At 38.9% G+C, this 15,654-nt stretch overlaps 1 protein-coding gene across 50 annotated transcripts in view; it reads right to left on the bottom strand.

The window, feature by feature from the left end:
• Window positions 1–15,654, bottom strand: part of cadpsb (Ca2+-dependent activator protein for secretion b) — a 194,551-nt gene that overhangs the window by 19,863 nt on the left and 159,034 nt on the right. For 9 of the 50 annotated variants that reach the window (XR_015494002.1, XR_015494005.1, XM_087257793.1 and 6 more), the window contains 6 exons: window positions 13,692–13,724; window positions 10,974–11,080; window positions 10,481–10,510; window positions 5,694–5,850; window positions 4,060–4,201; window positions 2,867–3,028 (listed from right to left, as the gene is read on the bottom strand). Coding sequence is in view for 34 of the 50 variants with exons in the window: in XM_087257793.1 (XP_087113919.1) it covers window positions 2,867–3,028; window positions 4,060–4,201; window positions 5,694–5,850; window positions 10,481–10,510; window positions 10,974–11,080; window positions 13,692–13,724 (631 nt within the window). In the remaining 16 variants the exon portion in view is untranslated. Of the gene's footprint in view, window positions 1–2,793; window positions 3,029–4,059; window positions 4,202–5,693; window positions 5,851–10,475; window positions 10,511–10,973; window positions 11,081–13,691; window positions 14,501–15,654 lie in introns of all 50 variants that reach the window. The other 41 variants (XM_087257790.1, XM_087257765.1, XM_087257766.1 and 38 more) reach the window with 19 other exon arrangements.

Here is a 15,654-nt window from a genome sequence, read left to right as displayed (position 1 = left end):
GCTGCGGGCTGGGTGACACCCAACACATTTGCAAGGTTTTACAATCTGCGAGTGGAGCCGGTTTCCTTAAGGGTATTAGGTAACCCTTGGTGATTGAGGAAACAATTCGGTAGGGTGTTGAAACACGCTTGCTGCGCCATTTTCCCTAACACGGAGATACGTGCGCCTTTTTATCTGTCAGTAAAGTTCCCCGTCAGGTGAGCCCTGCAGATTCCTCCGTGGCCCCCAGCACTGACTCAGCGGAGGAGTCACTTGCTGGCCCACTACGTTGTAGGTCTGCCCGCTGGTCAGCCCGCGTTTTGGGTAAAGGTGCCTGCTATGCGTGATCCCCACTAGGCGATCCCATATGCTTATTCCGCCACGGTTAAGTCCCCCCCCTGGGCGGACCCGTGTCTTCCCTCCCCGCTAACCACTCTTTTGCTATGCGTACTCCCCCTTTTTAGGGCTAGTCCATATGTAAATTCTGCCATCTATCCCCCCTTGGGTAACGGATGGCCTCCGCAGCGTCCTCCCTATCGGGATTGCACGCTTCCCAACGTACTGTCGTATTTTCCTAGAATTATCTAGATGCTCACGACTTCCCAAAAAATATATATAAATCCGTAAAACTTCTGTTGAAGTAGGATAAATTAGGGCCAGGGACACGTTGGAGGACCGCGCCCCCCATGATGTGGGTGCGTCACGCTTGCTTGACTATCTCCTCATCGGGGGTGTTGGTAAGGTGCAGTCATTATGGCGCTTTCAATGGGCTCCCAATGCGTGGATTTTACAATCAAATCCACTTATAGTGCTGAAGTTCCCCCCGAAGGGGAACGTTCGAGGTTACTAAAGTAACCCTTCGTTCCCCGAGGAGGGGAACGGAAGCACTATACTCCGTCGCCATAATGACTGTCCCTTAGCTGTTGAAAGTCTCTTCAGCTTTAAAAGGATAGCGTCTGCTGGCGCCAGGTGAGCTTATATACTCAGTTGATTGCTTATGCCGCTCACCTGCGCAGGCTTGCGCTGCCAATTCATTCTTAATTGGCCCGTTCAATACTCTTTCAGACGAGTAGCTTCTGAACCGAACCTCCCCAATGCGTGGATTTTACAATCAAATCCACTTATAGTGCTTCCGTTCCCCTCCTCGGGGAACGAAGGGTTACTTTAGTAACCTCGAACGTTCTCAAACATCAACATGTTGTTACAACACAAATTTATTTTTTTATTTTTAATTAATAAGCAGACTGATTGTATTTCCTGAAAGGTAATGCTTCAATGAGTGATCCGCCAGATAGAACTTTATAATTCCAAGCAGAAAATTATTTTTTTAGAATTGAAGGGTTCTATCTGCATTTGCTCTGTTTTTTTTTTTTTTTTTACCACAATTTGCAAATCTCAAAAGTCTCTGTCATGTTAATGTGTGAAAGAGAACCGGTACACACAGATTATTTGCTATATGGAATGCAAAAACATTGAAGCTCAATATCTCAAAATCATTTAGAACGCAGATAGAACCTTGTAATTCCAAGGTGACAATATGGTCAATTTGCAAAATATCATCGTTTGTGTTCAACACAAGAAAAAAACTCAAATAGGTTTCGACCAAGTGAAGGGTGAGAATTTTCATTTTTGGGTAAATATTTAGGTGAACTATTCATTTAAAGCAAAGTCCAGGCACTAAAATGGTAGGGAAAATCAAGCCCTCTCTCACCAGCCATGCCTACCAAGACTAAAGGAGCTCCCGAGCTCAAAACACACCATGCAGTCGACTCTGAGGACGCTGCCATCCTGAGTAGAAAGAAGTGTTGTAAGGGCAAAGTAAGAGTTCAAACATAAGAGTGAATTGTGCTGCCATTTTGGTTTTAATTAGATTTGAATGGACCATAAACTGGACTCAAGTTCTAATTTGCTCATTGAAATTAGATATGATTTAGAGATCTTCTCCCTTAAAAGTGATGTAGAGTAGCTACTTGTTTGAAAAAGAGGCTTACTCTGATGTTTGAACTCTTTGGGGTGTTAGTTTCTACTGCCTTGGATGCCAGCTACACTGAAGTAACATCTACTTCAGAGCATCAGCTACCAACGCAATGACAGAGCTACAACCAGGCAGGGAGTTCCACCAACCCACACCCACTGGAACCTTCCGCTCAAAACAAACCCAATGTTGCTTGATTTGAAATCATCTTTCTGCCTAGGCTACTCTCCAAAAGATATTACCATTGACATTATGATGAATCAACCAGCTGATTTTCAAAAACATCAATCAAAAAAACATAACACATGCAGACACTTACTAAAACACTTACTAAAAGAAAAAAAATGGTAGCTAGAATGGCTTTGCTTAGGAAACAAAACTTAAAGAATGGAATCGATAAGTATAGTAGTCCAACATTAGCTGTTTACTTGGTCAAAATGGCAAGTGTGTGCTAGCTTAAAGGCCACCTACAGTACATTATTTGCTAGTAAGTATGGACTCTCTATAATTAGAACATTGGCTTGGCTGTAGGTTTGGGTTGCAATCCAGATCTCACCACCACAGTCTAACCTCAATGGCATGCACATTGAGGAAAATGAAAAGCTTTTCAGTTCTCATTTCAAATAACAATATCACATGAGCCTGTCTGGAACCCTCTGCAGGCTACTTGACATGAGAATGATTCTAGAGGCAAGTCACCTTGCCTTTTATTTGTCCTACATCTATGGAAAAGTCTGCTATAGCCATGATTTAAATGTCTTTTTTTCCTCTTGACTACTGTCAAATTTAGCAAACATCTTGCAACGCAATACGTCTTAACTGCTGGAAAGTTAACTAACCTCACGCAAACATTTTCATGCCAAGAAGACTTTTGAATGCATCAGATCTCAGGTAAATGCATTGAATACACACTCAGAGTCATAAATAGCAGCCATCCAGGACGGAGTGGAAAAGCTAGGCATTTGTGGAAGGTTAACAGATAGTCCTGCTACTGGCACGGGAAGATTTGGTACTTTGGGAATTTGGAGGTTCACATTTGGTAGATTCACATTGGGCAGATTACTTGTTAAACTCCTGCAGAAACAGACAAAAAAAGAAAACAAAAAAATCCATAACAGTGGCCATGTGGAATGCTGCAAAAAAGCAATGTAAGACATACGGTACAAAAAAGAGAAACTGAGAAATGGAAAAAGAGCCAAAGACACAGAATAAACTGGTCATAAATGTAGGAAGGGAATCTATAGCACATTTAAAACAGAACACCTGAGCAGAAACAAACACGTGACCAATAATACAGCACACTTATATAAAAAAAGAAGTCAAAGCAGAGTTTTTCCACATCAAGAACAAACAGCAGCTAGAAAAATTTGAAGACGGTGGTGGGTTTAGACATAAAAACAGACAACGAACAAAAGAGGAAAACCATACTGACACAGATTTCTCAAGGGGCATCAGCGTCATTGACAGAAGACTATTCTGTTAGCTTGCAAACATTTGGGGAGGCTTTACTTCTTCTAAAGATAGCAGGTCGTCTAAATATTTTTATCGGTTTACTGGGAAATCGTTCAAATCAACATGCAAACCAAAATCAAGCATGACAGAACAATTGATTATGACATAAAAAGCATTTTGTTTTAAGCGCACATTATGAAGGTTAGTTTACAAAAATAAAGATTGATGGAAACCTGCAAGACATGGACTGAAGTATATCCTGATAGATAATGGACTTGGAGATTACTCTGTTTTGAAAAGGGGTGCCCAAACTTGGTCCTGGAAGGTCGATGTCCTGCAGAGTTTACTTTCGACCTCAATCAGACACACCTAGGCTAGTTAATCAAGCTCTTACTAGGCTCTCTATAAACATCCCTGCAGATGTGTTGACGTAAGTTGGAGTTTGGACACCCCTGGATTGGAAGCTTTCTAGTGTGAAACATTTATGGCATTTGTGTTCTACGTTTGATTAACTAATATCCATTACAGGATGGAGATGAACCTATCCCTGCTATCCTGGGTATTTTTTAAGCCATTTGTTTTTGTGATGCTTTTGTCCTGAACGGCCCTGGCTCCCAGTCACCGCACACATTGTTGTGGAAGTGGTGTCTTACTTTACAGGCTCCCATGACTCCCTCTCAAATCCCCTGTGAATGGACTGAGCGATCGAGGACTCCATAAGATCCACATATCGCACCACAAGTGGAGCGTACAGGTCCTGCAGATGCTTGTGAAACTTTCCGTTACACAGGTGATCTGTAAAAACAAACCAAAAAAAGGCAAGTTGCAATTGCTATTGTTTTTTTGTTTTTTTTAATTCCCAGGTTCTGCCGGTTGAATTACTGATAATTGAATTACTATCTTGAGCCAATCGTTATCATTTGTTTTGGTTTAATTAGGAATTTTGCACAACCAACACAGCACGGGGGATCAGAGAGAGACTCCAGTTTGGCGCCTCCCTGATCCAAAATTGCTACTGTTTTTTTTATATATACCCAGGTTCGGCTGGTTGAATCACTTTTGCCAAACTTCCAATCTTGAGCCAACGGTTATTAATTGTTTTGGTTTAATTTGGCATTTTCACAACCGCCAGAGGCCGGGAGATCAGAAAGAAACTCCAGCTTGGCCCCTCCCTGGGGTCGGTTCTTCATACGCGGATTTGACACGATCCAGGATCGTTTCGTTCTTCAAAACTGATCCGAGAGTTGTTGTCAAAGCAACAGTTCTGGTAGATCAAACCTGGTCAGGAGCAGGCTCATGTCATATAAATAGGATTAGATCAGGTCAGTTCAAGCAAAGATAATACTACAAGTATGTGCCGAATTCTGATATTTTCTTACAGTAGATATATAAACTTGGGAAAATCTTAATTTTTTTTAACCTATATATATATATATATATATATATATATATATATATATATATATATATATATATATATATATATATATAAAACTTATGCAATCTGGACCCTCGAAATGAAAGTACAAAGACTGCAACCTGCTGGTGCAAAGAGAAAACCTATTGATATGAACTTTTTAGATCGCTTTAGTACAATTTGTGTATGATAATAGACACGCGCAATATGTGACTTTTTTTTAAAGCAATAATACATTTATGCAGTCATAAACATGTTTTGACAGTTAATATGCCAGTGATTTGATGCTTCATAAAGGTTGCAGACACCTTTACCAATTTAAAAATGCTTTTGTAAACATCCAATTATTCATTACACCGATTAACAAAACGGCTACTATAATACTTCTATGGCTACTATAATAAGGAAAATCCGCTCTAACTGTAAAACTAAATAAATTGCTCTTGACACATGAAAGGGCCAACCATGCAGCCCACAACAAGGTGGAAAGTTACTGCGTATCATATTTCACAAACCGTTTATTTTATGTAATTTTGCTCACATAGATAATTGAATATTAATCAGATGATGTCATTACGCTGCTGAGCTGTCAGCTAATCGTTGCATTGCTGATCATGATTTCGAGCATCGATAGATCTGTCTTTCACAACACACGCAGCGATCTCAGATCAGTTCAGATCAGACATTTTAATCTGACTCGCGAATTTGTTTGAAGAACCAAACTAGCCAGAGATCAGTTATCAAGATGAACAGATCCAGGATCTGCCAAATCATCTTAGATCATTTAAGCGAGGTACGAAGAACGGACCCCTGATCTGCAATTGCTATTGTAAACAGAATGCTAATACTTTTGTTGCTAGATGTGCTTACAGTCGGTACGGAGGAAATCATTTAGAAGTTGAAAGAGCGGGAAACTGTCCCAGCTCTCAGGAGACTGGATCTCGAGAGCAGCGTCCATATCAACACCGTAGAGCGACAGGAAGTTCTCAGCGTGCTCCACCATCAGATCTGACCACCATGCAAAGGCCTTGATAGTCCAGTAAAGGAAGAAAGAATGGAAAAAGAGGCAGAGTGTGAGTGTTTACGGTCATTTCAGGCAAGAAAACGATTGTAAACTGGTTAAATGTCTGCCATATTTCACTTTGTTAATGAAATGCCTCTTTATGTAAAGGATAAAAGTGAACAGAGTTTTGGTTTGATTTGTTTAGATTTCGTTTCATTGTTTGAGGTTAATCTTACGAAATGGATGAGGCATTCAAGCAACCAGTTTGCAAGTTCCAAGGTGAAAAGTTTATGACTTTAAAACTTTAAACCATTTCTAAATTTGCAACACAGAACATTCTACCATATATTTTCCAAAGCGAAGTCTGAATATTGTGAAAAACATTTCACAATAAGAAGACATTTAGGCATCTTCTATATACCGTTGCATATCTCAAGAATTCTGAAGCCCATCAAATAAAACATCCTTTAAAAAAATGGGCCCATTTTTCAAATTGAAAATAGAATGACAATACACCTTAAATCTTGTGTTGCAAATGTTGGCATATTTAAGACATGAAGTCACTCCATTTTTCCATTATCAAGTCAATTCCCGGTGGAGTCAAGATGCCAAAGGAGGTGCAGTTCTCATGCAAGTGAGGTAGAAATCCCTGCATGCTTTTGCCCTCCAAATGGAAGATGTATTTCAACCGTTCACATCACTGCATCCCTACTCTTGGGATGGGGATGTGTCTTGCAATCATGCAACATTGCTGTCCCTGATACGCCAAAGACTGCAAGCAAACAGTAAACTTTCCAATGCATGTAGTTTGACTGAATATTTCTTCTTTAATCTCTTAAAGTGACCATAAATTTTGGGCCTGTCGTAGGATATTGAGCAGGAGTTTCTTAGATCAATCAGACTTGCTTGCAGTCTTGGCATAAAACTCTTTTTTGTAATTAAAACAACCGACCAGTGATAAACCCATTCAGGGAACTGATCAGCCTTTTTAAGAGGCTTAATCCTTCCCTTCGGCTGCATGCGTCCCTTTTTACCCCTAAAAACCCAGAGCTTCAAAGATTTCAAAATTTCCCCCAAATCCGCTCTGCTACAAAGGGATAGCAAGCTCTAAGACCAGACTTACCATAGCACTTACCTGCCTGCATCGTAATTAACTCTTTGAACTTGATTATAACATTAGAACCAACAAATATAGCAAATACAGCGTTTGCTAGTGTAGCAGGGCAACGCATGGCTCAGCTTAACCAGACAGACATGTAGACAGTGGGGTAAAGAGCAATAAGAGATGCCAAATCCAAGCAAACCAGGTATCCCTCCCCAGGACCCTTCTTGTAATTTGAGATCACAAATAAAGTATTAATATTATCAGATTACAGACTGAATACAAAAAACTACCAGCCACTTTATTAGATTCATCAGGCTAGTATCAGGTTGGACACTGTTTTGATTTCAGAATTACCTTATTTCTTCAAGCTATAAACTCAACAAGGTAGGTAATATTGGTGCATATTGACCAAAAAACATTGGAGATGTGTCGGTTGCATATGCATAATGCAAATCATCTGTTCCACCACAATCCAAACTAGCTCTATTGGACTGAGATCAAAGACCATAGATATACAAAGACTATCCAGTATGACCCCCACAGCTAAGGAAGCCCCTGCCTTCCAGTTAGAATAGCGAATAATCAATCTTCACCTTTTGTTTATAGGGGTGGTCCATAGTGTAATTTTAAAGCTTGGTTGTTGTTTTTTTTTTGGGGTGCAAAGCAATGTGTGCTCATGCTTCATTTGTGAAAAATCATGTTATTTTTTCATCTATCTTACTTTAATTATATACTGCTTCTTAGCTAACATGAAGACGACTATCATATTTCCTGGGTCCTACGAAAGTCCTCCCTCAAAAGGCTCTGATTGGTCAGCTAACATAATGTGCTGTGATTTGCGGATCGGCTATAACATGAAGCATCTTTGCTATAACATGGCAGTGCTTCTGGACACGCCCCTTCGATGCGTGGGGTGTATGCTCGTAACCTGAAAGGTTTATGACATCATTAACCCGGATGTATTTTTTGTAGTCCCCAAACTTCATTCCTTGTAGGCTTTGCAAAGAAACTCTATGAAAGCTAATCTATGAATGCAAAGTCTCCCTTTGCATTGAACTTTGAGCGAATTACATTCAGAGATGTTGTTTATGTTCACACAGCTACATTACACATCAACTAAAGTTTAAAATATGATATCATAGCTCTTTTCTATGATTGTTTTAGGCCGCTGACACGGTTGCATATGGGATAAATTACTAGGGATAACAACTGACAATTAATGGTCAAATTACTTGTTCTACAAACAACTGTCTTCATGACTACAAAAGTCAAAATAAGCCTCAAGCCAATGAGATTCTAATGAAGAATAAGGTCAATTGCCTGTCGATTCTTTGGAGAGGGGTCTGTATGAATTTGTTTGTGTGTTAAGGCAATTTATGTTGTTTTGGAAATACTGTGTGCCTTTACTCCTTTTGACTGGAGAAAATGGCATCACCCAAATGCCCTGTCTTTGCTCAGGTTTCTTTCTCTGTTCTTCCAGTGTTTCCAGCCATTTCTTCTAGTTACCATTGAAATAGCAGCAAAAGATGTTGTTTTGCATATGCGTCTTTTGGATGAGATGTTAAATAAAGGTTCTGATACTCAGTGGTCATTTAAAATCCCAAATTTACTCACTGGCCTCAGTCCATTATGGCCTCCTAACCATCCCCATACGATAATTGGCTCCTCTCCACCAATCAGCTGGTGCAATATGCGTGCCATCACATCATCCAAGTGGATGGTGCACACTAATGATGGATGAGAAGATTCCTCCCAAAAATGACAACATTAAAGTGCTTTAAGTGTCCAGAAAAGTGCTATATAAATGTAAGGAATATGGAGTAGCTGGAGCACATTGGCAATAGCACTGGAAATAACTTAAATAGAGATGCGTCAGACCAGGCAAACTACTTCCAAATAAGTTTGCCTGATAGAATCACTTTGTACAGTTTTGTTCTTGTGATGCAGAGTGCTCAGGCTCGAATCTGATAAACCACGATTCCACAAAAGAGATAAAAGCTTTTTAAAATCAATGTAAAACTATTCAAATCTTCTATTGTACACTTTGGCAAAGCCCTTGTGAATTGTAGCCTCAGTTTGCTGTTTACATTTGACAGGAGAGTCGTTTCTGCTGCTGTAGCTCATCTTATTCAAGGTTTAGGTTCAGAGGTGATCGGATCTCCATTGTAAAAGTGCTTATTTAAACTATTGCTGCCTTTCTATCAGTAGTAGTCTGGCCATTCTTCTTCTGGCCAAGTAGTCTGGCCATTCTTCTTTGATTTCTGGCATTAACAAGGCTTTTCGCCCACAGAACTCCTGCTCACTGAATATTTTGTGTTTTTCAGACTATTCACTGTATCTGTAAACCCTAGAGATGGCTGTGTATGGCAATCCCAATAGATCAGTTCACAGACCAGCCTGTCTGGCACCAACAACCATGCACTTTCAATATTTCTTCCTTATTCAGATACTTGTTTGTGAACTTCAGCAGATCACCTTAACCATGTACATTCATTGTTAAGATTCTACCATATGGTTAACTGATTAGACAGTTTAATTAATGCGCAGTTGAACAGTTGTACCTAGTAAAGAGGCTGGTGAGTGTATATAGAGCATTAAAATCAGTAAGAGTGGTCCTGGTGGATGGTTATGCTATGACATTGGTTTGGTCATTTTGAGGGATTTTGAGAAGTCCATGTACACTAGCAGTAGGGAACACGTCTAAATGGGAAAGGTTAGCAGCTAGCATGGTGGGTGGGTAAATATGTAAACATTCCCCCTGAAAGCAAAGGAATCATTGAGCCTTGACCCTGCCAGTGGGAGACGCAAGCCTTACAAGAATATTGAAGGGAGACTCAACAGGCACATTGCTGAGGATTTAAGACAAACCCATGTCAGACGTGGCAATACATTTCCTCACGTTGTGAGAAACGGGACATTACAGGGGAAGGGAACCCTTCATTGCTCATGCACAAGCCAGTAAGGGACTTTTTTTTTCATTGCATTCATTTTGACCACATACCTCTTTTCCCTGCAACAACACCATGGAGTGAATGGTGAGGAAAAAATGAGAATGTAGAGAGTGATGTATGTGCAAAGTGTTAATGTACAAAATTGTTAATTTTAAACATTTCTTCCCAAAATATTTGAATCAGAATTAAAATCTGCAAGATTTAAAGCCCCATTGTGCACACAGTACCATTGCGAGACATGTGCCTGGCTTTTTTTTTTTTACACATGGCCTTTCTTAGTTGTAAGGTACAGTATGTTGCCTCCAGTTGAGAGGTGAAGATATAGCATCGTAATTTCGAAAATGTTAACAGTACAATGGTTTCACCATAATTTCATGAAGATAAGTTACTAAAACTAAAATAGTTTGCTCATTTGTGCCTCTTAATCAGTGTGTGAATTTCCCAAAAAACCAAGCAAAACACTCTATCCCACTTTTAAACATAGTCTTGCCCCATCCACCCCGACAGAAAAGCCCTTGACTGTGTGAATCGGCATGCTTGAGGGAAAAGGTACACTATGTGATGAAAACTTAAGAAAAAAAGAAATATGATACTGTACCGATTGGTCTCCTGTACTTGTGACCGCAGCCTGTTAAGCATATTCAGAAAGATACAATAAATCTATAAATCTCAGGAAGACCATGGTTTACCTAATACTTTAAACTGAATTTCGGAATAATGCCATTTATGCATTTGATCTTAGAGTTGTACATGCCAGTTATTATAATTACACCTAAAACCCGGACTTGACTCAGTATTGGATGCATCTTAGGTTCTGCTTATCTTTTCATAGGCATTTCAAAGGAACACAGAATCAGTATTCTGAAGCTTTGTTTAGAGTATAGATCCAGGGAAAGTGGTTTAGAGAACTGGATCTCATGGGAGAGTGAACTCTAACTCTTTCACTAATTTCCAATAATACAAATTCCATTGTGGAACTCCGCAGCCACCATTGAGTTATTTAAGAGGCGCCACTGGCCATTTAAATCAACCCTATTTTGTACTACAGAAAAGAAAGTGAAGATGAGCAAAAGACTAGAATCTAGACTCACCTCTGCGTGATGATCCTGGTTCTGATGTAGAACCTCAATGACTAACTCTGCCAGGCGGATGACATGCTCCAGTTTTTTAGCAGGTGTAGCTAGGTTAGCTACATTCTCTGAGGCAGAATGTTGGGGAAAAGAGCAACAGTTAGTATTATTACCGTGACTGGTTATTATATTGGTTCAATGAATCTCTAATGCCATGACCACTACCTTCTGAGCATGCAAAAAGGACAACACTGTTGATGACACTCATAACACTTTAAGAAAGATGCCTAACTTATGTCAGAAACAGTCGAATGCCGCCATAAATTGACTGTTGTTAATGTAATATTTGGCAAGCTTGTGACTAAAACTGGGGTTCAAAACTCTGAGGCCTCAAGTAGTTAGTTTAAATATTAACAAAATATCTTGGTATTTGATTTGTCTCTCTTAACCTTCCTGTCATGTTTGGGTTGATTCTGACTGACTTGCAACTTAAAACACATCTGATTATCACAAAACCTTATAATATTGTCCACACTGTGCACTTAACCATAAAAAGTGATGATCACCTCTTTCACTGAATTGTAAGTGTTTAAATCAACCTTGTTACAACCTTGTTAAACCTTGTTTTGGTGTTCCAGGTCAAAAATACGCCATAGGAAATCAATGGGTATCCAGACTATATTTATCCATCAAACATCTCTATACACACCACCCCAACTCACTCCCTGACTTACTCACACATATATTTCAGACTGAACAATGCCTTTCGCAGGTACTCAACCCCTAAACGCAACCGTCATCGGGGGATAAGTAATTTTACTAAATTGTATGAATGAGATTGTATATTGTCATATATTGTTCATTATGTAAAATATTTTCAGTGCATATTTGCATTTTCACTGCAGTTATTTTATGTCTAATTCTTGAAATTTATGTTAAAAACTACTTTAAGACATTGTTCACAGCTAAAGAATGTTGAATAAAAATGTGGTGGCTTTTTTGTGCTAATTTAAGAACAGTTAAAACAGACCCGTCAATTTTGACCAGGAACTCTAAGTAAGGTGCGGCATGTGAACACGGCAGGAGGGTTAATAGCGGTTTGATACCAGATCATGTTCTGAAATAAAATCTAAAAAATAGTTTTATCTTGCGTTTCAATAGAAACAAATTTATCCGACTATCTGTATAGAAATTTTGTTGATATCATTTAGAAACTACCCATTCCTTTAACCCTAAATCTTACATTTGAGACTTAAGTTTTAATGTAGGCACAGAAATTTGAACCCCACTGCATACCTATGGAATACTAATGCTATATGCTTATCTATACATTACTGTTTACTGGTTGTACTTCTCACTTTAAAACTGCTGTATGGAATATAAGGCCAACACATAAAAGAAAGAGCAGACTAGGCTGTCAGACATATGCAACATTTGATGAAATGAGGACATTACAACATAAAGTAGTGTTTCTGGTTCAGACATATAATTAATTTTTGTCTGAACAAGGTGAAATGAGTAAGACAGAAAACCAAAAAAGCTAAAGACATAAAACACAGACCACCTCAGCAATGCTAAGGTCTCCAAAGAAAATCTTTAATCTATTGACTACAACTTTACTTCAGTCATGAAGGACATTACTTATTTATCATTTGTCTGACTCATTAGTCTTGGTGTCTAGAATGTGAAATGTTTAATTTTATGCTATTGGTTTATCGGTCTGTTAAAGTTGTGGGTTATTAATGGGGTTGTAGGCACTGTACTGAAATTTATTACACCGGAAATCCTTAATATCTCACAGAAGCTATTTCTAACTCTTCCTAAGGCCATGATGTCATCAACACAACGTGATAAAGTAATGACAGTGGATCGAGTGATAATCTGTGATTATCATTATCCAAATTTCATACTTTATCTATTTTCAATGTGTCCAAAATGCTTCGGTCACGTCAAGCATCTAAAACCAGGACTGGGAATTAAAGAAGCGAAATATCTGTTATATAGACAGTGATTTAGAGAAGTGGTTCTCGACTGGTGGGTTATGACCCAAAACAGGTTGAAAATGCCCCATAATTGGCTTTCCATTTCATTACTGGTCAAAGTTTGATTGAAAATTCATCACCACAAAAAAATCAGGTCAAATTAGACTAAGCAATTGGCATCAAGTTCAAAACTATACTTATTCAATGGCAATATTGATTAAAAAAAAATTGTTTTAAATATTGTTTTACCATTTAGGTGAAAAACATTTGGACCCTTTTAGTATCGATTCATCCAAGTCTTGAAGCAAGACCAGTTGATAACCACTTATTCAGAAAATATCTTGATGTCAAGATTCAGATATACTTCAGTTATCTTATTCCCAGCGCTTCAGTTGAGAAACATTTGCAAATCCTTCGGCCCTCACATTTTAACACATTGAAAAGACTGCCACTGAAATATTTGTGAAAGATAGTATTACTCCTTGTAAGTCTGCATAATGTAACACCATTAGGCAGACTGCATCGCAAGATGTTCAGTTTCTAAAGTCCTAAAATAACACAAAATATCTTTCACCCCAATTTCGCACAGTAAAAAAGTGATAGAAGAATACTATCTTCACAAAAGAAAAAGAGCGCACAAGGACGGGCCTTGAGATATGTTGTGTAAAGCTTAAATAAGTTATTCCTGCAACTTTATCATGTGTTTATGCCAGGATGTGTTGAAGGGGACAGGGGATGACGTCAAACATAGCTTCACCTGGATCCTTCTGATCCTTTAGAGTTTTCTCGACTTGAGAGAAAGAGAGAGAAAGAAAAAGAGAGTCAGAGCAACATAAGAAGAGGGAGGAATAAGGGAAAGAGAGAAAAGGGAGAGTCGCAGCATCCCTGGTAATCTCGCTCTTCAGAACAAAAATGAGTGTGTGTTTGATATAGAACACACATACATAAAAAAAAAACAATGACAAACAAACACACACGTAGATATTAACCTGGAACGACAAGAACAAAAACACACAGCAGAATAGCAACTGAACAACATACTGAACAGAGAGACAATAGCATTGACGAATCGGATTTAAAAAATAACAAACGAGACAAACTTGTGATGTTGGAACATGTAAGTCGATATCTCGTACTAACTCCTGCTCTCCCGGTAGTTCAGGCACCTGTTGATGTGTCTGGAACCCCCCAGTCAAACCACCTACCACACCACAGCAACGATATACACTCAGACAAAGTAAAAAAGAGCGAGCAAAGTAAAAATGCATTCAAGTCACAGACATGAGCTTCAACCAAAAACGAACAAGAGGAAGCTGAACGCACGCATCAGTCATGTCCTATTACAAACAGATGGAACATCAGAACTCTACGTATCGTTCTCTACTTTTAGTTTCTGTCGTCTGTGTGAAAATGGAAAACAAAAGCTCTGAGAAGGATGTGAGATGGAGGGTTGGTTGGTTGGATTAGAGAGGTAAAGGATGTGGGGTTGTTACTCACGGATGGTTAAATCCATCACTTGTGTAGCCAAGGAGTAGACAGGATGATCATACATTTCCCTCTTTTTTCCTAAAGAAAAAGAGGATTCCGGCATGCAAGAGTTTGGGGTCAGAGGAAAGGGGTTTAAGGGTTGAACAGGATGTCTTGTGTTTAGGGACGTTTATATCAAGAAGAATAAAATCAGGGTTTGGCAAAGCTCAGATACTCAATTTGATTTGATAGTTAAGCCCTTAAACCACAATCACCCTTAATCTTTTACTAAAAATGAAGAATAAAGTGGAGGTGGTAAACTTTTAAAGCTGCACTACTATTCAAAAGATTGGGCTAATCCGGGTGCTTTCACTTGTTTGGAGCATTTGTTCCAGAACTTGGCAGATTTTCTCTCAGGTTTCTTTCAGGTTATCTAGGTATATGTTAATGTGACAGTTGCACACAGATCCACAACACAATAAATGGTCCAAGATGGACTTGAGGTAAGAGGGATATTTGACCCAATGAACCAACAAACCGAGTGGTTTAACCAATGAGAGGGCGGCTGTACATTTTGATTCACTTTAAAATGTTGCCAAATCAAAAACAAAATGCAACCCTGTAACAAACTATGACACTGATTCAAAACAAAGCAAAAATAATCTAGGCAAATAGTCTAAAACAACCAATGTATGTATATATAAATATAGCGGTGTGCCATTATCAGCGTTAACGCGAGACACTTATCGCGCGATAAAAAGTGTCGCTGTTAATCTATTGTCAAAGTTGAGTTGGGAGCTGAGTCTATTCTACACAAGCTATCATGACTTTCACCTTGATATTTCAGCACGGATGTATATCTGTCCGGTGAGCCGTCTGACAAAAAAATGCCCCTTTGAATCAAATCAGCAGGATGGGGATTCTGGATCTTTCACTTACTTCAAAGACACTACTGACTATGTTTGCACGAACATCTGTAATCTACTTGATTGCCTTAATAGACAATATTATAATTAAGGCGTTTACAAGAAGTGTTTTCATGTAAGAGTTTCCTGTAATTTTGGGCGACTTTGACTGCAGTTCTGCAGTTTCAAATTCCGTCATGCTCCCTTGACAAACTAAAAAAATCACATTACAAATAGCAAACAAGTGCTGTTCTTTGGCACCTCAACTAAATAATAAGCTTTTCATTTTTCATTACATTAAGAAATGATTCTTGAACATAGGCGACATGGTGGGTCAGTGGTTAGCAC

The sequence above is a fragment of the Danio rerio genome, chromosome 6, assembly GCF_052040795.2.
Source record: "Danio rerio strain M-AB ecotype USA chromosome 6, GRCz13ab, whole genome shotgun sequence".
Lineage (NCBI taxonomy): Eukaryota > Metazoa > Chordata > Actinopteri > Cypriniformes > Danionidae > Danio > Danio rerio.
The sequence above is the reverse complement of the archived record's forward strand: the minus strand, read 5'-3'. Positions and strand labels throughout refer to the sequence as shown.